The sequence below is a fragment of the Drosophila willistoni genome, chromosome 3R (assembly GCF_018902025.1).
Source record: "Drosophila willistoni isolate 14030-0811.24 chromosome 3R, UCI_dwil_1.1, whole genome shotgun sequence".
NCBI lineage: Eukaryota > Metazoa > Arthropoda > Insecta > Diptera > Drosophilidae > Drosophila > Drosophila willistoni.
In genome coordinates, this window is record NC_061086.1 from 3,714,747 (window position 1) to 3,737,258 (window position 22,512).

Below are 22,512 nucleotides of genomic sequence, written 5' to 3' on the forward strand. Positions count from 1 at the left end.
TATAACCATAACATATAACTATTTCAGTAAAATGTAGTAAAAATATAAAAATTCAGTAAAATATAAAATATATACATATATTTTGTGCATTTCTTTTCTAACCAAGCATTTTCGCTATATCGATACCATCAAATATCGCTGGTGGCGCAGAAATGTAAATTTTCGATACCTCGATAGTACCACACATAAAATCCGCATCCGCCGCCGACTGTACCGCTTTATTACCGCTCGCTCGTGGTAAATTAATTTTCAATAAAGAAGTTGAGCCAAACAAGGATATAAGCCTTACCCACACACACGTCACATCTCTACATCCTACAATGTCGAGCGTGCCAAAGCGACAAAAGCTGGATGGAGCCGAGGCGAATACATCTGCCGGTCCCAATGAAGAGGAGTCGGAGGCACTGGAACAAATCGATGCCTGCCAAAATGAAATTGATGCTCTCAACGAGAAGGCCAGCGAGGAGATCCTTAAGGTCGAGCAAAAATACAACAAATTGCGAAAGCCATGCTACGAGAAGCGCAGCGAGCTGGTTAAGAGAATTCCCAATTTCTGGGTTACATCGGTGAGTATGGTAGAGTAATAGCATCAGCGCAATGATATGCATTCCTCCGACCAATTTTCGCATGCACCGTGTTTACGCTATTGTAACGTATTTTTAAATGCATTGATCGTTTTCCCAAAGTGGAAATAGAAAAGTGAAAATTTAATTGATTTTTGTTCAAAGAATTTTTCTCTATTCGAGAAACATTTTTTTTCCCTGTTCATCTTTGCCGCCACCGCCGCTACGGCCGCCGTTTTTGTATGCGTGTGCGGGAGAGAGTTATCGATAGTGTGTTTTATCTGTCTGCTGGAAAATTAAATTTTCCTTGCAATTAACATTTCAATTACAACAATATGATCGAACTCTGTAAAAGTGTATATCAAATGTCTTTAGAGTACATGAGGTTTTCCCATTTTGTTCGTTCATATTTGGTAGATTAACTGAAAACCCTATCGTGTTATCGATTTGCTTGTGCATATATGTATGTATATTTTTTTTTGTTGAAAATGCCGGCCATGTTTTTGAAGACCCCTCCCCCGCTCACTTGGTTTCTCACTCTCTCCTGGTGTCATTCTCCTTGGTCTCCATAAATTAACCCTCGCCATTTATTTGCAGTTTATAAACCACCCGCAAGTATCTGGAATTCTGGACGAAGAGGAGGAGGAATGCTTGCACGCTTTAAACAAACTGGAGGTGGAGGAATTCGAAGATATCAAATCTGGCTATCGTATCAATTTCCACTTCGATGAGAATCCATACTTTGAGAATAAGGTGCTCACCAAAGAGTTCCATCTGAATTCAGCGGGTAAGTGAAGGTGGCAAAGCATTTCTCTTAAATAAAAGTATGCTAACTATTCGAATTATTTTTTATTTTAATAGCCGCCTCTGAAAATGGTGATTGGCCGGCGTCGACTAGTACACCCATACAGTGGAAAGAGGGTAAAAATCTACTTAAACAGTTACTGACGAAACCCTATGCCAACAAGAAGAAGCGTAACTCGGAATACAAGACCTTCTTCGATTGGTTCTCGGACAACACCGATCCGGTTAATGATGAAATTGCTGAGCTGATCAAAGACGATCTTTGGCCAAATCCACTGCAGTATTATCTGGTACCTGATATTGACGTGGAGCCCGAGGAGGAGGAGGAGAATGATGATGAGAACGATGAGGAAGCCTTCGATGATGAAGATGGCGAGGACGGGGAAGGTGATGAGGATGATGAGGACGAAGGTGGCGATTGAAGCGAGCTACAATCCTGTCGAATATAGTTCGCTAATCTTTTTTACAGATGACAAGAAAAATCTTATATATGCGCATTTATTGAATTTTTTTTACCAAAAAAGAGAATTCAAAATGTGTGTGTTAGCAAGCAAAACCCCAATTATACATAACACATTTTCTTTTCTGTGGCAAAACATAAAAATCTTCTCTAGACAGTTTTAAGTTTCGCTTTAAGTATACACTCATTTATATATTCAAAATACATGTACGGAAAAAGTGACTACACCCATCTATAGAAAAGATAAAACTATAAACGTTTTTTAAAACTTCAAATAAAATTGAATCTGTAAGAAATTTAAATTTTACTTGGATCGTTACTTTTTTGTGTTGACTTGTAATTAAATCGATAGACCAGACCGATAGATAGAGTCGACAATTAGTCGAAGTATCGAAATACCGCCCTGCAGGTCGCAGCTGTAAATTTGTAAGCTGAAAAATTCTACGGACTAAGATGGCCTGTGTTAACAAATTGGCAATTTTGGTAGGTTTCTTGATTAATTAATAGTAATACAAGTTAAATCCTGTGAATATTTGGCCTACAGAGCCAATGTTAAATGCATAAGTGAATCAAATCCTTAACCTGGCGATGGACAATTATCTAACACGGATTTTTTGGTTATGTAATTTGCAATAACCAAAAGTTGCAATTTGAATTTTAAAGAAATCAATAAACGCGAGTAATTAATCACTTTTCGGCATACATTTACAGAGCCGCACTCTCAGCTCCGCTGCCCAGCAGACGGTGAAACCACCAGTTCAGGTCTTTGGACTCGAGGGTCGATATGCCACCGCCTTGTATTCGGCTGCTTCCAAATTGAGCCAGCTGGATCAAGTGGAGAAGGATTTGACTGCTCTACAGGCCACCATTAGGAGTGATAAGAAGCTGCGCGAATATGTGACAAGCCCAATTATCAACAAAAAGGTCATGGCCACAGCTCTAAAGGAGGCATCGACTAAGCTGAATTTTGCCCCAGCCACAGCCAATCTTTTGGGTCTGTTGGCCGATAATGGTCGCTTGAAGAAGCTGGATACCGTTATCAATGCCTACAAGACCATCATGGCTGCCCATCGTGGTGAGGTTGTCTGCGAGGTTGTCACTGCCAAGCCTCTGGATGCCTCCCAGAGCAAACAACTGGAGGGTGCTCTTAAGGTAACAAGATTTCAAAGATTTTCGACAGTCTCCACTGTAACTTTCTTTTGTTTAGTCCTTCCTTAAGGGCAACGAATCGTTGAAGATCACCTCTCGAGTGGATCCCAGCATCATTGGTGGTTTGATTGTTTCCATTGGCGATAAATATGTTGACATGAGCATTGCCAGCAAAGTGAAGCTGTACACAGATGTTATTCAATCTGCTGCCTAAAATGGTTAAGATCTAGAAAAAGAACAACAGTTTTTGAAACATTATCTTGCGATAGCGAATAAACTACCAACAACTCCACTTCTAGCAATATCCCTGGCCCCGGAAAGGAATGACCAACTTTAGACATGCATTTGTATATAGAAAAATTTATTTGTGCTTACTAACATAAGGACAAATGCGTGCGTGCGCTCCCACTTATTTCGGTGTTTTGCTGGTGGTATTCGATTTCCTCCTTGGCGTGCCTAAAGCTGATGTTGGCGATCTGTCCAAATCTGATAAAGGATGCTTAGATTTTACTCTGCTGTCATTTGCTTCAACTTTGCATTGCAGCTCATCAACTTTGGATTGAATGGTTTCTTGTAGAATATTGTGTTGGGTTAGCAAATCTTCCAGCTCATTGATACGAGCTTTTTGATCGGCAATAACTTGATTATACTTAGCTACTGCCTGGGGATCCTGCCAGTTGCCATCCGCCCACTGTTTGGGTAGGAAACTCTGAGCATCAATGCCAGATGTAGCATTATTTGCACCTGTCTCTTGCGGCTGAGCCGAAACGCGTGGATTGATGTGATTTGGGCAGTTCCATAAATTCATGTCAAAGAGACAATGTTGACAGTCGCAGGGACAAGGATCTATATCGTATAAACCCTTTCCAAGCACTAGTACATCCGCGCAATTGGCATCGTCTTGTTTGTTGCTCTCTGTGTCAGCTTCCTCAGTGGCCTTGGGATCAGTGGTGGGGGCACGACAAACTGAATAATTGGGTAAATCGATATCTGGAAAAATGGCACGTTCATTTTTTCTCGTCAGATCCGATTCAAGGAAACAGATTTCTGTGAGGGGCGATGGTTGGAATGTCTCTGGACAAATCATCTCTTTACAAACTTCAGCATCTTCTTCTTGGCCATAGCTCCCCATAATAAGTACATTTACAGAATTGGGATTTTTTCGTACTTTTGTTTCTTTTTTTTTACTCTTTGGCTTAGAAATCCTTGGAGGCGCCTGATACTGTTCGTATATATTGGCAGGAATGCAAACAGTTGGCTGAACGACAATATTACGCGTTGTAGTAGTTCCGCACTCGCAGTTTTCAGCAGGGGCTTGTCGGCGTTTTTCAGCCCCATGAACCTGTGATGGACACTGAATAGTTTTATCCTGATTTGGAACGCTAATATAGCATTGACAGCACTGGCTCTGCTGCTGTATGGGTCCTGTCTGTTGCTGCATGGGTCCTGTCTGTTGCTGTATGGGTCCTGGCTGCTGCAGTTGCTGTTCTTGACCATGCATTTTTTCCAATTTCTTGCCTAAAAGGGGGCAGTAGGAACCGCAGAGGCAATCTGATGCTTGCTGATAATATCGCGAAGATTGACCATTAAAGGCATCCATTTCTGTTCCTGTTTCCGAAAATTGATTCCAATTCGGCTGCTGTTGTTGTTGGCTGCTTTGTTGATTAAACCAAGTGGGAGAAACATTGTATTTCATTGCCTCAATGGGATTGTATTGAAAAGGTGGTCTTGGAATTTGCGTAGTACCTGGACAGTAGCAGACATTCACAAACGGCTGATGATCTCCCTGAGATGGACTCCGCCTTTCCTTTCTTCGGCGGGGTTTCTGTTCTTTTGGTTTTGTTGCCTCCACATTGGGACAACAACAACGCATTGGGCGCTGCGGCCTTTGATTGGGATCACTCTCTGTAAAACTAACACTTGGCCGCTTGTCCATTACATCATTGGAGACAATATCATTGGGTTCACAGATGGGAGTTGGCATACCACCCACATTTCTTTCCTCGACCTCTACAATGTGCTCATTCGGGGTATCGCCTAGCTCCTCGGCTGCTTCCAAATGTTTTTGGCAAACACATCCATGTTTGCGTAATGTTCCTGCTGGTACATTAAACGAATACAGATTGGCCCAATCCTGCCATTTACGGGCCTCGGTCAAGGTGCGTGGATAGACATAGTAGCCACTTGGTTCTTGACCGCAAATTATACAACGCCGTTGCATTTCGATATAATCGTCCCAATCATTTCCAGGACAAAAACACAAAATCTGTGGAGGCGCACAACAGTTAAAATTTTGAATTTCAACTCACTGATAATTTGATATTTGTTATCGATAAGTCGGGCTAACTGCAAAAAGCAAATTTAAGTGCGAGCACAAAGTCTTTTGACCTGTTGATTAGTAATATTGGCACTTGAATTGGTCAGCTATTAAATAATTCTTAATGAATTTGTTTGCTACCGACAGTTTTTTAAGTGTATTCTTGGACCGGTGCAGAAGGGAGCCTATCGAGATTTTGACCATCACTAAACGTTTAAGTTTTGTTTTTGTTTTCATCAGCAGCGAACGCAGACGTGCGATAGGTCTGGAGCAAAACAACTGCGTTTCGTGTTTAAATATAGTGGATGCAACGAACTTTGTGCTGTTCTATTTTTTGTTCTGTTTTGTTTTAATAAATTGAGTTCAGTTAATGACAAACCATGAACCTAGCTGTTGGAAATGATTCACTGTTGGACAATGCCTTCAAACAGGCAGGAGTTAGTAGAAACAATGGCGTCTTTGAAAAGGTATTAGCAATGATTATCTTGGGATTTGGTAGTTTTATTTCGGGAATGCTGCCTGCAATCATATCTGAACGTAACCGATCACGTTTTCCATTGGCCATCTCAATGCTGCTTTGTTTTGGAGCAGGAGTTTTATTAGCCACTGCCTTGGTTCACATATTGCCTGAGGTAAGAGCTGTTTATCATTGAAAGGTAATATGATTCGCACAGGTGTATTTTTTCAACAGGTGAGAGAACAAATGAACTCGAAATTCGCGGAAGTGACCATGTGTGGCGGATTCTTCATCATTTATTTTATTGACGAATTTATACACTATTTCTTTGGAGAGGCAATCCAACATACCCACGGACATGACCCATCAGGACCCGGACCCTCATGCGACTCTAATAGTTACGGTGCCATAAATGAGCGTGCTCCCCTGCTAGGCGGGGCCCACGCTTCGACTAGTTTACATCATCCCCCAGATGAGGGAAAGTAAGATTCTTAATCATCAGTTCAATGTTCATCCATAATTTATAAATATTTCTGCCCATGTTAGCAATGGTTATGGGACTTCCGCTTGCGATGAAGAACAAGTAGAAGTGGCAAATGCCAGCATTTGCCACACTAGCCACACGGAGCCGTGTGTCGAATCCATCACTGGTACCTTGGGCCTTTTAGCCGCCTTGTCCTTGCATTCGGCCATCGAGGGTCTGGCTATTGGAGTACAGAATTCGGCCACAAAGGTTTGTGTATTCTCGCCCTGACACACATATCTAGTTTCTAATTCATAAGACCGTTGATCGTTGATAAGCTGCCAAGCCATGCAATCTTGGGCAAACATTTGAATTAGAATTATAAGCTGCGATAAGCGAAATTCTCGCATAATCTTACATTTCTTTGCTGACAGGTACTTTTTCTGTTGGGTGCCGTTGCCTGTCACAAATTCGTTATGGGCTTTTGCCTGGGATTGACAGTCCGTATGAATGGCCCGTCTAGTCTACGCTCTCAATTTATTGGCATTTCGGTGTTTGCTTTGGGCGCCGTTTGTGGTATTGCATTGGGAATGTTCATTGCAGATATACCCACAGGATGGTCTCAAACCACATTGCCCATTATTCAAGCGTTAGCTGGTGGCACTCTTTTGTATGTCACTGTCTGTGAAGTGATGCCGCGAGAGAAGGCACGCTGGCACTCGAATAATCAGCGACGCTGGGCAGGATTTGCGCAATTTATTTCAGTTACCATTGGCTTTGCCATCATGTGCATTATAAATTATTATCTAGCTGGTGCGTACTTATACACATACATATCTTTCTTTTATCTCTTTAACCCCATTGTCTCGCCAAAATGTATTGCTTTTTTCATGCTTTAAACCTAATTTCTTTACAGACGAATGACGATTGGGATTTGATAATCTTCTCCTAACTTGTCGCGATTGCGTTGACACATTGTGTTCCTTTTTTTTTTTTTAAATATTTGTTCAATTTTTAGTTTAAATCGAATGCTATTATTTGTTTGCTTTTACGCTTAGGCTAATGATTTTGTATGTTTGTAATGTGAATATTCGTTTAAGTGATTTAATTATTATAAATATAGGTATATATTAAGAACTGCAACACTAAAGATTAAAAGGGAATGTCCATAAACCTCGGGTCGCCCATTTTCGTGACAATTTCGGAACCCCCCCTCCACCCCTTAGCAAAACGCTTAGTTTATGGACGGTCCCATAGATGATAAACTAAACTTAAGGCCATTTAAATTAGTTGACCCAGAAAAGACGATCCATTAATCCCATTTCCGAAATGAAACACTTGCTAATTCAATATAATGTCTACATTTATATGTTGCATACTCCAAAAGTATCTGTAGTTGTTGTTTTTTCTTTTGTTTGTTTTACCTATTTATATTTATATATATATTAGATCTTACAATTTATATGGTAATCAAAAAAATATTTCTTCTTCCTAAATTCTCGTGGATCGATTCTGTTTTGCCTTTATCTCTTAAGCCAATCATACATAATATAATATATAATCAATTTGCTTTCATTTGTGTTTTAAACCGATTTAAAACGACATCACTACATATATCTATTTTCTATGTATGTCTGGTATATGTAATTAATATACATATACGTATAATTTTAACATACGAATTTATTCAGGACCTTCTTTGGGGCCTATGTTTTAGAATATGTGGCTGCATGAGGCGATTAATCAAAAATTTTGAATGCAAAATGCTAAAAATTTTTGTAAGATTTCGTGATAGTTGGTTTTGGTTGGTCTGATCCGTGTTTAGATCGGAAAGGATGAGATGATTCACGACGTCAGGACATCATATATAGCATATAATATAGAAATATTCTTAAAATTAACTCCATATGTTTGATACAATCTGCGTTAACAATTTAATTTACAAAAGAAACCGAAAATTCATTCATCATCGTTATTATATATATAAAAGATATACATTCACGTTCAATCGAAGAATCAAACTTAGAACATGAATAAATCTAGTAATTATAGTTCCTCCTTCGCCGCTGCACTAACCGCATTCTCGTCTTCTTCCTCATCTTCGTCCACCCAATCGCTGATAAGACTCTTAACCTTGTCCACGTCGGACGTAGCCTGCGCCTCCTCTGTTAAGGTTTTTGCCGACGCCGTTTCCGTAGCAGCGGGCGACTTTACGCTCACCTTGTTATCTGCAACGTCGGCAACTACATCATCTTCTGACGATGCTGCTGCTGAATCGCCACTGCTTGGTTTCGCCTCCTCTTCTCTAGTTTCCTGGTCTGACGTAGCGGATGTTTTATTTGCCTCAGAGTCTTCTTCCGTGCTTAGTTTAACTTCATCCGTATCTGGTGACAGTTCCGTGGCAGCCGTTATTGCTGTACCATCCACTTGTTCGTCAGTTGTGGTTTCTGTGGCTATTGTCGTTTCTGTATCCTCAGGCGATGGCTGCTTCTCCTCGTCAGTCTTCTCTGCCTGCGCTATTAATTCATCTAGCAATTCTTTACGTATATTCTCCGTTTCGAGATCTTCGGCAGCAGCTTCGACTGCATTCGACTGTGACTCCTGCGTTGGATCTTCTTTAATGAACTCCTCCTCAACGCTATCATCTTCTCGTTTGATCTGAACAGTTTCTCCTTGCTTCGCCTCCAAGACGTTGTTTGCTGGCGCATCCGTCTGCTCTGATTCCTCAGCAGGCTTATCCACTTCCATTTGTGTACTGGTAGCGGTGGTTGTGTCTTCTTTATCAATGCCTTTGTGTAGGGACTCGAGAGCCAGGTCAATATCATCCGCCTCCTCCTGCTCCTGGTCTACTTCCATTGCGGCGGGAACGGGCTCGTCTACTTGACTTTGTGTAGCTTCATCATTTTTTGGCTGCTTGGTCATAGAGCTGGCAACTTCAACTGCAATCTCTGCTGTGGCCGGTTTATCCGCCTCGGCGGCTTCAATACCCGCATCATCCTCTTCCTCATTTTCATCCTCACTCCAATCGCCCGTCAGCTCCTTGAGCTTTTCGCTAATGTCATCGGATCGTTTTTCATCCGTATGCTTTGGCTGTGGGTCATAAAATTGTGTGTTATTAACGATCAACATGGTCACTGAAGAAGACACACTTACCTCTTTGCTTTCCTCTTGTTCTGCCTCCATTTCCTGTTCGGATATCAAATTTTCTGCCCATTCCAAATTGTCCATAGACTCCTTGCTCTCATCAGCAACAGCTCCGCCTTCGCCTTTTTTGCTTTCTACCGAGTCGCCGGCAAGTTCGTTATAGATCTGACTATCGTCGTATTCCTCTTCCTCGGTGCCAGCTTGGGATTTATTGCCATCCGCCTCGCCCACTTCTCCTTCCTGGAGTTTTTCATCTGCGGCCTCGGGTTCACTGAGTACCATGACAACACCACCGCTGGGAGCTCCGGCTTGCTGTTGATTTAGCTGCGATAGAATCTCTTTGCGCTGTTCATCTGTCAATTCTACCTCATTGCCATCGGCACCAACAAATTTGACTTCCTGCTGCTCAACCTGCTCCAAATTTGTATCCAACTCCGATTGCTGCTGCTGCAATGGAATGGCATGGGTTGTTGGCAAACTGATGTCCGACAATATGCGCACTTTTCCCTCATCATGTTGCAATTCATCGTGCTCTGTCTGTGACTCCTCTTCCTCGTCGACTTGCGAGCCGAGATATTCCTCATCGGTTTCATCGATTATGCCATCTTCAAGAGCCTGAGCCTTGTGCGAGTTTTTCATGTGTCGATAGAGTTGCAATTCTTGCTCGAACACCTTGTTGCAGTAAATGCATTGTTGTTTCTCGTCGTCGGTGTGGGACTCGTTAATGTGCGCCTCCAGCTGATCCTTGCTGAGATACGATTGATTGCACAGGACACAATCGGCAAACGTGTAGAGCAGGGATTTAATTTGATGTTCCGTCTGCATGTGGAAATGAAGTTCCCGATTATTGGACGAACGCCAGCCACAATGCTCGCAGAGATTGGGATCAATAGTCTCTTTGTGGGTATTAATAAGGTGTCGTCGGAATCCTCGATACGATGGAATGCTGATAGGTCGTCCATTGACGCCACAGCGTAAGCACAGCCAGGGACCTGAAATCAATCCAAATGGGAGATGAGTGGAGAAATTCAAGGACGGGTAAGAAGCCCAAATTGTTACCTGTTGTATTCTCTGGTCCTTGCGCAATCAGAGCATGCATGGTTTTGCTGTCAATACGACGCTTCTGAGCTGGTGTGGAGCTACTATGGCCCAAAGTTGTGTTTGCAGCAGGAGCAGATACTGGAGTAGCTGGCTTCTGTTGCTGCTGTTGAACTTGGGACTCCCTCAGTGGCGCCTTAGGCTGTGTGGTAATCATGGGCGTGCTCTTATCCGATTTAAACGACACATGCAACTTCTTGTGCGGCGATGTGGAAGATGTCGCCACAGGAGCTGCAGATGGAGCTGGCGCGGCAGGAGCAGGAGCTGGTGTCGGTGAGGATTTCTCTACCGGACTGCTGGGCATTATTTTTAATTTAATATTCTTGTGGCCCTTGACTATGTGTGGATATTGACGCAAGACTTCGGCTATGATTTTCGTATGATTAAGCTTAGTATTGGACGAATCCTTGACTATAATTGTGGGTGTTTGACTGGGTGAATCCTGTTTAACTATAATGGTAGTAGTGCCCAATGTGGTCTGCTGTGACGTCGCAGTCGTTTGCTGTTGTTGCTGCTTCGATGTGGAAGGCTGCGGCGGCATATCATCGTCATCATCATCTCCAGCGTGCACATCATCGTAGGGCAATCCGCCGTCATAATCAGGATCATGATCTCCATATTCGGCTGCAATTTGTTTGCGCATTCTCTGTTGCTCGGCGAATTCCTTGACCTCCTCGAGACTAAGCTTTTTTGACGGTGGCGACAATAGACTCGGCTGGGCCGGTCTTTTGTTGTTATTGTATCCCTTCCGTAATTGCTCGAAAGGTGAAGTCACCTCCGGTTTGACGGTACGCTGCAGGCCTCCTCCAATTACAGGACGTTGCGTATTAATCTGGGGTCGCTGGTTCGGTGTGCTCACTATGCTACGGCTCTGTAAAGATGGCACTTGACCTACCCTCGTTCCTGTTGTCACCTGCTGTTGTCCCGCATTGATATTACTTCCCGGACCCACAACTGTCCGTCGCCGTACACCCTTAGGACTGGGTGGCTACAAAAATTCAAAAATCTATTAAGTTCTATATACAGGGTCGAATATCCTTCTTCTTACTCACCCTCTGCTGTCGGTTCACATTTTCCATTGTGCGGCGATGAGCCTCCAATAGTTTTAGCAAAACAGTCATATTCATCTCTTTCGCTGTACGCAACAGTTTGCCATACATCTTCAGCTCAAACTCGAGCGTACCGGTGTACATAAAGTTGACAATGGGCACCACAACATCTGCTTGAAATTCGTTGGGCATGATTAGGGCATCATCGATAATCTCACAGGTCTGCTCCAGGACATTAAAATAGTCTGTGCAAGCACTCAGCACCAGACGATGGACCTTCAACTGTGAGTTGTCCCGGAATTGTAGGGTCAGGTCACAATAGTCCGTTTTGTTGAAGAAATTTTGCAGCTTCTGGAGGAAGAAGACTCCCCAGTTGTCGACCTTGACGGATTTTACTTCACCCATTTTCTAGGCCTGATCCTTTGCTTCTGTTGCTGATGTGACTGGTATTTGGTTTTATTATTGGAAAGCGCGCGCCCACCCCGTAGTTTTGCTTATGGGCGCAACTGTACTTGGGCAAGGGCAATAAGGTAGCAGGGATTGTATCGCAGTGCGAGGATAATTTCAATTTAGTTCGCGCCACATAAATATAAAATGAGAAACAATTTAAAAGCACCAACAATTATTTTACAATATCAAAATTTCTTCACAAAATTCTTATTTTCTTGTTGTAGCAGTTAAGTGCAGCGCATCAATTGATTTTCAACAAACATTCATCAAGAATACAACTCTGGCACTATTTATCGATAGTTTTGCGTACGGCATGTGTGTGTGCGTGTGTTTAAGTGTGTGTTCGAGCGTCGGTAAAATATTTCTTTTTCTACTTTTGCACTATGATTTCAGCGCCAACCTTTATGCAAGCGTATTCTTTATCATTTCATTGCGTAGTTATTTCCAACATTTTCAACATATTTCCACGGTATTCATAATTTCACAGCTTAGGGAAAAAATCACCGACTTTTGACCGGACAGTTACTCATTACGGCATTTAAATATCACCTTAGGTGTTTAAAGATTCCTGGCGTTAGCTTTAAATCAATCTACACATACACTTAAGATCTATTGCACTTTATTCTTGCTGTATAAATTTAATTTTTTTCCCCGGAGACCAACTTAGGGATGCTTGATAGCGGTTTCGATATTTCAATTTTACGCGAGCGGCCATATTTTTTTTCCACTGATTGGTCTATCGAAATAATTCACTAACGCCTATTTCTAATTGGGATGGATTAATAGAAATTCGTTATTCACATTTGGAGTATGTTGCCCCCCTGCTTCTAATTATTCTTGTTAGGTAATATCTTTCCTTAATTTTAAGTTTTTAAATTTTTTTAAACCCGGAATAGGTCGTAAGCTGGATATGCGCCAGGGTTCCATCACCGATAACAGTTTATTATCGACGTCTATATTTTACTTGGCACATCACGCGTTTCTATAATGAGTGGACGAGCACACAATAATAAAGGCAAATTTCGGCGCAATGTGAAAGCCAAACACAATACCGAACGCAAATTTGCAGAACAGGAAAATGAACTGGCCTCCGGCTCCAGCAGCGATTCGGACTCCTCGTCTTCCCCACCAGACGAGCTTGGTCAACCACCGTCGTTTGAGGTGGCCATGTGGGATCTAAATCACTGTGATCCAAAGAAATGTTCTGGCCGCAAGCTAGCACGATTGGGTCTTATTACTAATCTGCGCCTAGGTCAAAAGTTTCCCGGTTTGGTGCTCTCGCCGGTTGGCCAATTGTGTGTCAGTCCCATGGATCGTGATATTTTGGCTTCTTCTGGTGTGGCTGTGATTGATTGTTCCTGGGCCAAGCTGGATGAAACACCATTCAATCGTATGCGTAGTCCAAATCCCCGCCTTTTGCCTTTCCTAGTAGCTGCCAATCCCATCAATTATGGCAAACCCTGCAAATTAAGCTGTGTTGAGGCTATAGCAGCCACATTGCATATTTGTGGTTTTCCAGAAGAGGCACGATGGTTTCTGGGTAAATTCTCATGGGGTCATGCATTCCTGGAACTTAATGAAAAGCTGTTAAAGGCATATGCCGAATGTAAAAACAGCGAAGAGATACTAAAAGTTCAAAATGAATATCTAGAGGCTGAGCAGCAGGAACGTAATAAACCAAGAGATTTAAAGGAATTTTATCCGACAAGTAGCAGCAGTAGCAGTGAATGTGAAGAGGATGAGGAACCAGCGGATACCAAGAGCTAATCTATATTTTTGTGTTAGGTCTGTGCTATTTTATTTCTCATTAATTAAAAACTTATTTCAAGTGACAAAAATCTGGGTCAAATACTACTGAGAATTTCGCACGTATTCCGGATCCACATTAATGAAATTGTTCATACTAAAGTAAATGGCGCTGTTTTTCACCAAAAATTTGAGAAAGTCCTGCAAATGCTGAAGAAGATTTTGCATGGCCTGTTGATCTAGGGCTGAATAACTTAGCATGGATCCCAGTCGAACAAATAGGCGCAGCAAATGGAATGAACCATAGATCTCGGCTAACGGGGTATCCGGATGCTTTTGCATTACATCTGCATACTGAGTGCGTTCAAATTTATATAGCAACTGGGAGCCAAGCATGACATTGAAATATTCCACAATACCATCGATTACATCATTGATAGCCACCTCTTTGGTGGCACTTGTCGATTTAACAGATTTCTTGTGAGCCAAATATTGTTCGACTATCTGCTGCACTGTCACCTTTGCTGGTAGCTCAAGCAGTTTATGCTCCTTGACCACAGCGAACCAGTCATCGGTTAGATAATGCTTTAGTTCATCGGGAATTTTGATTTTGACCTCCTGCTTGTTAGCATACATCTCTTCACTCTCCACACAAGGAGCTGGCTCAGAGGAAACAGTTGAATCCGCTGCCGCGGTAACCGATGGAGCGGAGGATTGTGCTGGCTTTTCTGTGGGTAATAATGACGCTGCCGTCTGTGGCTCATTGCCTGTTAATGAAGGCCGCTGCTCGCTCATCCGTTTTTTTTTTGAAGGCACATTCGAAGCTGTTGTTGCCTCATCCTCTGTGGTTTCGGCTGCTGCCTCATCCTTCTTTTGGTTGTTGTTGTCGGTGCTGCTTGGTGTGCCAGCGCGTGTGGATTTGCGATTACTTCGACTGGTTGAGCTGCTTGCCGTGGTGCTATTGCTGTTGCCACTGTCATATTTGGTAGGAGCACTGGCAGGTCCACTACTTGGTCCTCCACCTGGTGTAGTCGGCACTGCACCCGAAGGTGGGCCTCCGCTAACGCTGCCACCGCCGCCGCCTCCAGTTGAAGTATTTAGAGATGTGTTCGCCTCTTTGGATGGGGTCGAGGCACGAGATTCGTTGCCCATTTGTTCCATTTTTTTTGACTTGGCACTGCCTGTTGCATAGAGGGAATTTGTTGAGTAAGTATGTTATCGAAGCATTCCGTGTTCTCACCCTTTTTGTTGTCTTTCTTTGAGCGCTCGCCTAAGACTCGCGCCAATTCCTTTTGGCGCTTCACATTGTCGTCATTGTACTTCAGCACCCGGCTCTCGGGAACCCATTCGTCCCAGCTGTAAGGAAAACGCGTCTTGAACTTAGGAGATGCTATTCTATGTGGAATCCGAGCAAATACCCGGCATGGCTTGGCATTGTTTTTGGCTCTTACTTCTTGCTCCAGCCCGCATAGTGTATGTAATATTCAATCGGCGTCGCATCTGGCTTTGTCTTTAACACTTTCGCCTCGTATATGAGTGGTCCATGGAAGCAGAGCACTCGCTCGCTATCAGCAAATAAAGTTGTTGCGTCTCCTGAAGAAGTACTGTCGGCTTTTAAAGGTTTAACTTCGCTCATTTTTAACAAGAAAATATTATGAATTTTGTAAAGAGGGTGTGACCAGATTCCACAATGTCTTTAATCTCAAAAATTCCAGACTCTGGCAACATTTGGAATTCTGTTTCATAATATACATAAGTAACAATAATAATAACAATTGTTGTTTCCCTTCCATTTTAATATTTAAGTTTATTATCGTAGAGCATTAATGCTTGGCCGGCACACCCTCTTCTTCCCAGGGACGAGGGCCGCGCTTATTCTCCCAATTGTCTATATCCACAGCCTTTACTTTGTCATATTCCGTTTCCAAAGTAACATCTTTACGTTTCCTCATGTTAACGCCGTATTTCTTCATCTCCTCGGGGGTCACCGGCTGCTTTTTAGCGTATTCATATCTGCAAGATAAGGTACAGGCATGGAATGAACCAATCAAAATTTTAAATTCGTTAGATTGCCGGATCTTACCTAAGATTAGAGAACTGCTGCAGGGCAAATGAACCTCCTACTATCATTACGAGAAAAGGAACGCCATATCTGAATCCCTTTTTCTTGGAGTAATAATTTAATTTATCTAACATTTCTTAAAACAAAATTAAAATATTTACTTAAATTTATTAGAGTAGCCACACATCTCATTTTACTCGAGTTGTTTTGGCCACACTAGGAAGAGCTGCCACTCATGTTGCGCGCTTAAATTAAAATTTGATTTCAAGAAAACACTACATTTCATTCTTTTTTAAGCAGCTGTTCACGCCTTTTAAAAATAGGGCATTTAACCTTGGAACCAAGTGTTATGTCGTGTGACTTGCCAATTTCTTGTCACTTAAACGGTGGACATTTTTTTTTCCTTTATTTAAATGCAATTTAAAACATAAGTTCAAGGCCTCTTCGTCTGTTTAGAATTGTTATTTAATTGACAGTGACGTTGCTTGAGGAGCAAGTTACATTTTGATTTTTTCACATGCCCCAGACATTTGATATGGAAAAGTCAGCCGCATATTGTGGGGTTGCTGTGTTTGTTGGCGTTGTGATGTGTTTTTTTGTTTTTGGGTGGTTTGCCTTGGCCGTTATGCGACAGCAAGGCAAGTGGCTCATTGCAAAGATTTCCTTTTAGTACCACAAACAACTTAACCAGTTGTACGTTCTCCAGCTCCAAGCTTGAGTTCATTTCATTCACAAGGAGTCGGCGGCAATTGAGTCATCAATTAGCTTTCCTCTTCCTCTTCAGGGACCCCCCTTCCTTACATTTGAACTGCAGTCTTAACAGCAGATGCATTTAATCATTTTTCAGTACAACTATAGCCAGACAAAATGGGTTTTTTTTTTTATTTTAACCAAATTTGGTTGCAATTTTGCTAACAAGATTTTTGCAACTTGTCTAAGTTTGTAAAAACCAATATATACATTTTGGAATTATGAAAATTGTTTTTATTTTTTATATTTTTTCCATTAAAATCGGCCATGATATTTTGATTTCGATTTGCTTCGTATTTAGACAACTGATTTCGACAGTTTCGTGACTTTGTGTTCTTTTCCAAAGCTTTTCTCTTCCGAATATTTTTGAATGAAAAGCCAATTACGTCATTTTGTAAAAGTCTCTCTATATACATATACATATGTATATTTATCGAATTGTTAAAAAAATTTAAAAACATATGCCCTCATTTTCTCCAAAAGAAACGAAAACCAACATGAACACAACAATGTGTATATTAAATTTATTTCTAATTTTAGCCGCCGTTGTTATTGTAGTAGTATTAATGTATAAGCATACATATAAAACATACTATATTGGAAGGTATATATATAAATGGCACAATTTTAAACTAACGTATTATATAATTAGTTTGATTAAATTTAAGAAAATTATCATATCACTTTTTAATAAATTATATTGTAATTACATTTAAGAACTTCTTCGAATTAAAGAAGAAAATTACTTTAAGAACATATACTAAATAAAATTAAACTTCAACCAGAATATTCAACCAATTCTAAAAGCTATAAACTTTATTGACAAAAACTATAAACTTTATTAACGAAAAACTAGGAAAATGTTTACATAAGTATGTACATATATGAATATGCATATTTTATCCGAGTCCAGATCTTAAGAGATTATTAAGATTGCCACTTTAAACGATTTGAAAAAATCCAAATACCACTTACATGTGGTCATTTCCGCGGTGTAGCTACGGACACATTCACATTCAAAGTTAGAACACGACGCTTTTTGAAATAATTTTTTTCTTTATTACATGCCTCTAGTGAACTTTATTTAACACTTAAGAGAATGTAAACTGTAGTGTATGGAACCTTTGACACTGGAACATTTGCCAAAGCCGATCGCCGAAGCTCGGTCAAGCGAAGGACCAAAACCAAAGGTTAGTATGAAACTTAATTTTAATTGCCTATACCATTTACATTTGTTTTCCAATTGCAGGATGAAGATGCCCAGAGCCAGTCGTCAGCGCTATGAAGTTTAACTTTAAGTTATGAAGAATACTGTACCGAATTGAAATGAACCATTTTTTTTTATTTTTACCATTTTATCATAAATTATTTTATTATTGTATTACGGTTGGACCTCTATTATCGGGCCACCCATTAACCGGGCACACCTATTATCCGGGATAAAGTTGAAGTGAAGTGATTACCTCTATTATCCGTGATTTCAAACGAATTTTTTTTTCTAAAATAAAACGAATTTGGGACTTCCCCGTTATAGTTAGCAATCAATGAGAAACACGCGTGTATATATGTACATACATATTACATATTTTTGAGGTCAGTGTGCGGGATTCAAAGATATTTATGTACATATGTACCTTTAAAAACTCAAGTACGAAATACGTGGAATTTTTGCTGTCGATTTACCGTGGTTTTCGATTTTCTGTGATGGCTCTGGTCCAGACCGTCCCGGATAATCGTGGTCCAACTGTATTTTATTATTGTATTATTTTATTATTATATTATTTTATTATTGTATTATTTTATTATCGTATTATTTTCTCATGGTTTTATTTTATTATTGTAATAGTTTATTATTATTTCATTATTTAATCATTTAAGTGTGATACAGTGAATGTAAATGACTGTTTTTAATATAAGAGTTTGACAGTTGACGTACACGTTCCATCTGACCCATCTCCAGATGTTCATTAATCGTGCCAACATACGCGTTCTTCAGACTCGCATCGGTACGCAACCGTCTGTCCAGAGAATGTAATTGTTTTAATACGATCTTGTATGATTTTCCAATCACCATTGATTCGTCCAAGTAAGCAAGAAATTGAAGATGGACAGCATATTTCCCAGACGGCAATTAGCTATGTGTCTTAACGAAGAAATCTTCGCACCAGATATACCCTATTGAAAGTCCACGAGGCTCCTCGTCGAATTGTTCTAACTCCCTGTATATTACCTGCTGAAGCCGTAATCATCGTTCTGTACTGAGTTTCAAGATACTGACTGAGCTCCTCAAAGCTCGGCAGATTCTGAGTTGAAGATATTGACCGCAATCCACTCTTAATTGATTCGGTAATCTCTTCATCATATAGTACACTAAAATTTCAGACTGTTGAGCGGGAAGTTTGCACAAATCTTCTTAAACCTTCCGCATCTTCATATTTAATTAGTAATTGCCGATCGAACACATCCATGTAATGTAAAAATAACACTCGCTTGTTATCATACAAATTCATTAACATTCTCCAAGCCACTTCATAACTCGCCGCTATTATCGTTAGATGTTCAATATCCTTAGCTGCATCTCCAACCAATGAATCCTTTAAATAATGAAAACGATGTAAATCTGCCAGCTTCTCATAGTGGTGTACTCTTGTTAAAAACACCTCTTTAAACGCCGGCCACTCAATAAATTTCCCGCTGAAGGTAGGCAGTTTAATTGTTGGGAGTTTCGCTTCCTCTAAATTTAGTCCCTCTTGTTCATGCGGGGAGGAACGAGAATAGCCAGGGTGACTTCAATTCAGTTGATTTATTTTCTTAATTATTCTTGGGTTGCTCATAAGTGAGTGAACAAAAAAAGAGTTGTTTACTAAACTGAAAATGTTTGTATTATTCTCTTTTTTTGTTCACTAACTACAAATCATTAATTATTATTAATAAAAATTAATCCGTGTAATTATCAAAATAAAATTCAGAATGCTTATGTTGACTCACTTCGGAATAAAAACAATAAAGATTTAACAAAATTGTTTGTCTAGATTTCCACCATATTGAAGTTAATCGAAACTGGGCTTCAGGTCAATAATTCTTAATAATTTATAAGATTTATATATTTAAGATATTTATAACCTGCAGCACAAAAGGTGAGCAGGTTGTCTGTAAAGCTATTTCAAGAACCACCAAGTTCTATCATCAGCAGACTTCGCTAAAGAATCCACAGTTGTAATGGCCATGCTATATCTTGAACGCTAAAAGTAGTTGGGAATTCAAACTACATCAAGCGAGAAAAGAATGGGCCAACTAACCAACTAACCGTCGCGCCCAAATATTTTTGTTTTAGTATATTGTACTGTATTCATTAGCAAAGTCTGCTGATGATTCAAAATTGTAAAAAAAAATTAGAACAATTTTAATAAGTAAAATAAGTTGTAAAAAAAAATCTTTTGGTAAAGAGTTTTTACGTCGCATTTCAAAAAACTAAACTTATGAAGTTTTTAAAAAAGCTTGTAGTGTGAAATCTCATATTATTTAAACTTGAAAGAAAAGCAAGCGAATTGAAAAGAATCGTTTATTAAATATTACATATTTAAGGACCAATTAAAAACGTGACCCAAAAATTAACTCGTTTCCTTAAAAAATGCATTTTTTGTATTGTTTAAGCCTAACAATAATCAAATATCTTTAGCTTCTTATAGACCTTTTTGAATTTTATCATTTAATTTTTGGTTTCAATCTGAGGCAAAATCAAAAGTTTGTTAAAATTATAAAAATTTCTAAGACCGAAAAAGTGAAATTTAGTTTTCCCAACCTTGGAATTATAATTAGAAACTCCTTGAATACTTCTCTTAGGCTTTGTGCTCCGTTCCATATTCTGATTGTTTTTTTTTTTTTTTTTTTTGGATTTGTATTTTATTTATTTATGCAACAAATATAAAATTAATTGTCAATTTATCATAAACTGTGTTTATTCCAACATTGATTACATTAATGATTAAATCAAAATAAATGCGTGATTAAAGTGAAAAGTAGTATCTGTAATAAGAGTTTTCTTTTTAACTTTAGGAAGTTGCAATTGACTTAAGATTCACGTTCTGCGGCTCAATGCAAAAGAGAAAAATAAAACTGAAATAAATAATCGATTAATGAGTCATAAATTGAGATTTCTATGGATTTGCTTCGAAAAGGGTACACACATCTAGACATATAGTTCGATTTTTGTACGTATGTATGTAAAATGATTGCCAGGAAAATGTTTTGCATTTTGTGTAGACATGACGTTTGAAAAATCTAAAAAAAAAAAGGCAATCCATATAGACCTAGGCATATTTGTATGTATGTGAGAAAGAAGATTTTTTTTTGGCATATCAATAACTGAAAGTTATAAATAGACTTGAAAAACAGAAGAAGAAAAAACATATGTATATGTATAATTTCAAAAATACTGGGCTGAGAGAAGCTTTTTCAAAAATAAAGGGAAATTTCCATTTTTTTTAAAAGAATAATTTGTTAAAAATAAAAAATATATTACCAATACAAACGCATCACACCACAACAGGTGAAATGAGAGAAAAGGAGAAAAAAAGAGCATAAGAACAAGAGAAAGATAGAGAGATATACGGCTAACTGCAGTTCCAAAATAATAAGACCAACAACAAATGCCGTTGCCCAAAAGTATCTCTCTCTCACACACAAACACACAGATAGAGAGAGAGAAGTACAGACACACAGATACAGTGCTCACCCATACAAAGTCATGGGAAATCGAAAAATAGCGAGGCAGCATCGAACGTCAACATATTGAATAAATATTTTCAGTTGAACATCACAATCCGTTCAAGTCGCGGATAACTCCGAATAAAAGTTTTGTAAGTAAAAAAAGAATTTAAAAAAAAAGGAAAAAAATATTCAACAAACAGAAAAATAAGGAATCAACAAATTGAATTCCATAAAGATTAAAACCAAAGAAAAACAAAACAAGTGCAAAAAAAAATAAAATAATAAAAGGATTTCGCCATAAATTGCATAACAAATTCGTCCAACAGAAAAGTGTTTCAAAAGTGAAAAATAGGCACAGCAAGTATTAAAATAACAAGAGAAACCATTAAAGCCAGTTCAATATGTTGTTAAGAAATAATGGCAAATTAAAATGTCTTTGACCAGATTCAAGTTTAATAGCCTAACCACAAGTTAACCGATTAAATATCATTTGTTGTTTTTTTGGCCCAACAACAACAATAACAACTGCAACATGTGAAACAAAAGACAACTAACTAGTACAATCAATTAATGGAGGAAGCAGAAAAATAAATTGGAAAACCATGTGATCCCTTCTTCCTTTGGTACCTTAGGCGCATTTGATTCCGTAAAATCCTAAAAATATAGTAAATTTTTTCAATCCCCTAAATGTTTAGAGAATTCCCTTTGATTCTTGAAACATTTTGAACTTCTAGATATTTTTAGATATTCATTTTGTAATTCGATACACAACCTCAACGTGCGGGTATCTATGAACATTTGAAAACCCCAAAAAGATTGAAATATTTTCTACTTTGGCGAAAAAGCTTTTGGCCCGACTTTTTCCTTATTTTTCTTTTTTGGGTATTACTTAATCCAAACAATTCAACAGATGCCTTCGGTTGAGAATTATTTTTAGAAATTTATTTCTTGAGCTTTCGAAAAGCTTTTTTTTTGTTTCGTATACATATATACAAAGTTAGACCCACATAATTATAGTATAAATAGAAATGAAAATTTTCACAATATATGTACATATATATTGCATGTATTTCATGGATAATTTCGATATTTCTCAAAGGCTAGAATTACTTGGATGCTTTCTTTTCAAATGGATCTCCAAATATGCATATAAATATATATAATATATACATATATGTATATGCATTATATGTATGTCATTGTCATTTATAAAATTCCATCTGATTTTCTGCTGAATAAACAAACATACATAACTCATTGTGTGTCACCTCGTTCGATATTTTAAGCCCA

General features: G+C 39.2%; 9 protein-coding genes across 17 annotated transcripts in view; 5 read left to right on the top strand and 4 right to left on the bottom strand.

The window, feature by feature from the left end:
• Positions 1 to 174: 174 nt before the first annotated feature.
• Positions 175 to 2,076, top strand: LOC6650170 (protein SET). Its single transcript, XM_002072760.4, has 3 exons — positions 175 to 566; positions 1,161 to 1,350; positions 1,425 to 2,076. The coding sequence occupies exons 1-3, from the start codon at positions 321 to 323 to the stop codon at positions 1,787 to 1,789; spliced, it is 801 nt and encodes a 266-aa protein (XP_002072796.1). The 5' UTR covers positions 175 to 320; the 3' UTR covers positions 1,790 to 2,076.
• Positions 2,077 to 2,224: 148 nt separating this feature from the next.
• LOC6650171 (ATP synthase subunit O, mitochondrial) lies at positions 2,225 to 3,268 on the top strand. Its single transcript, XM_002072761.4, has 3 exons — positions 2,225 to 2,310; positions 2,539 to 2,979; positions 3,035 to 3,268. Exons 1-3 carry the CDS (start codon positions 2,281 to 2,283, stop codon positions 3,188 to 3,190), a joined length of 627 nt encoding a protein of 208 aa, XP_002072797.1. The 5' UTR covers positions 2,225 to 2,280; the 3' UTR covers positions 3,191 to 3,268.
• Positions 3,269 to 3,316: 48 nt separating this feature from the next.
• LOC6650172 lies at positions 3,317 to 5,332 on the bottom strand. The gene has a single exon (XM_002072762.4). The coding sequence runs from the start codon at positions 5,195 to 5,197 to the stop codon at positions 3,386 to 3,388; it is 1,812 nt and encodes a 603-aa protein (XP_002072798.1). The 5' UTR covers positions 5,198 to 5,332; the 3' UTR covers positions 3,317 to 3,385.
• Positions 5,333 to 5,508: 176 nt separating this feature from the next.
• LOC6650173 (zinc transporter ZIP3) lies at positions 5,509 to 7,602 on the top strand. 2 transcript variants are annotated; one of them, XM_023180772.2, is made up of 5 exons: positions 5,509 to 5,925; positions 6,087 to 6,232; positions 6,297 to 6,483; positions 6,648 to 7,026; positions 7,130 to 7,602. In XM_023180772.2, exons 1-5 carry the CDS (start codon positions 5,674 to 5,676, stop codon positions 7,135 to 7,137), a joined length of 972 nt encoding a protein of 323 aa, XP_023036540.1. In that variant the 5' UTR covers positions 5,509 to 5,673; the 3' UTR covers positions 7,138 to 7,602. The 2 variants fall into 2 exon arrangements, with proteins under 2 accessions (XP_023036540.1, XP_002072799.1); XM_002072763.3 differs by having other exon boundaries at positions 5,510 to 5,925; positions 5,985 to 6,232.
• LOC6650174 (centrosome-associated zinc finger protein CP190) lies at positions 7,559 to 12,653 on the bottom strand. Of its 2 annotated transcripts, XM_023180771.2 has the most exons (5): positions 12,504 to 12,653; positions 11,508 to 12,010; positions 10,417 to 11,443; positions 9,367 to 10,349; positions 7,559 to 9,303 (listed from the first exon to the last, which is right to left on the bottom strand). In XM_023180771.2, the coding sequence occupies exons 2-5, from the start codon at positions 11,907 to 11,909 to the stop codon at positions 8,260 to 8,262; spliced, it is 3,456 nt and encodes a 1,151-aa protein (XP_023036539.1). In that variant the 5' UTR covers positions 11,910 to 12,010; positions 12,504 to 12,653; the 3' UTR covers positions 7,559 to 8,259. The 2 variants fall into 2 exon arrangements, with proteins under 2 accessions (XP_023036539.1, XP_002072800.1); XM_002072764.4 differs by having other exon boundaries at positions 11,508 to 12,653.
• Positions 12,654 to 12,696: 43 nt separating this feature from the next.
• LOC6650175 (18S rRNA aminocarboxypropyltransferase) lies at positions 12,697 to 13,792 on the top strand. 2 transcript variants are annotated; one of them, XM_047009596.1, is made up of 2 exons: positions 12,697 to 12,762; positions 12,851 to 13,792. In XM_047009596.1, exon 2 carries the CDS (start codon positions 12,942 to 12,944, stop codon positions 13,719 to 13,721), a length of 780 nt encoding a protein of 259 aa, XP_046865552.1. In that variant the 5' UTR covers positions 12,697 to 12,762; positions 12,851 to 12,941; the 3' UTR covers positions 13,722 to 13,792. The 2 variants fall into 2 exon arrangements, with proteins under 2 accessions (XP_046865552.1, XP_023035643.1); XM_023179875.2 differs by having other exon boundaries at positions 12,702 to 12,798.
• LOC6650176 (nuA4 complex subunit EAF3 homolog) lies at positions 13,735 to 15,360 on the bottom strand. The gene is made up of 3 exons (XM_002072766.4): positions 15,152 to 15,360; positions 14,941 to 15,056; positions 13,735 to 14,881 (listed from the first exon to the last, which is right to left on the bottom strand). Exons 1-3 carry the CDS (start codon positions 15,334 to 15,336, stop codon positions 13,806 to 13,808), a joined length of 1,377 nt encoding a protein of 458 aa, XP_002072802.2. The 5' UTR covers positions 15,337 to 15,360; the 3' UTR covers positions 13,735 to 13,805.
• Positions 15,361 to 15,490: 130 nt separating this feature from the next.
• LOC6650177 (cytochrome c oxidase assembly protein COX16 homolog, mitochondrial) lies at positions 15,491 to 15,919 on the bottom strand. The gene is made up of 2 exons (XM_002072767.4): positions 15,784 to 15,919; positions 15,491 to 15,713 (listed from the first exon to the last, which is right to left on the bottom strand). Exons 1-2 carry the CDS (start codon positions 15,894 to 15,896, stop codon positions 15,524 to 15,526), a joined length of 303 nt encoding a protein of 100 aa, XP_002072803.2. The 5' UTR covers positions 15,897 to 15,919; the 3' UTR covers positions 15,491 to 15,523.
• Positions 15,920 to 21,323: 5,404 nt separating this feature from the next.
• The window catches only part of LOC6650532 (tropomyosin-2), a 29,874-nt gene continuing 28,685 nt past the window's right edge, over positions 21,324 to 22,512 (top strand). The window contains exon 1 of one of the 6 annotated variants that reach the window (XM_023180215.2): positions 21,324 to 21,371. The gene's annotated coding sequence lies outside the window, so the exon portion shown is untranslated. The remainder of the gene's footprint in view (positions 21,372 to 22,512) is intronic. The other 5 variants (XM_023180216.2, XM_047009623.1, XM_015176912.2 and 2 more) reach the window with 5 other exon arrangements.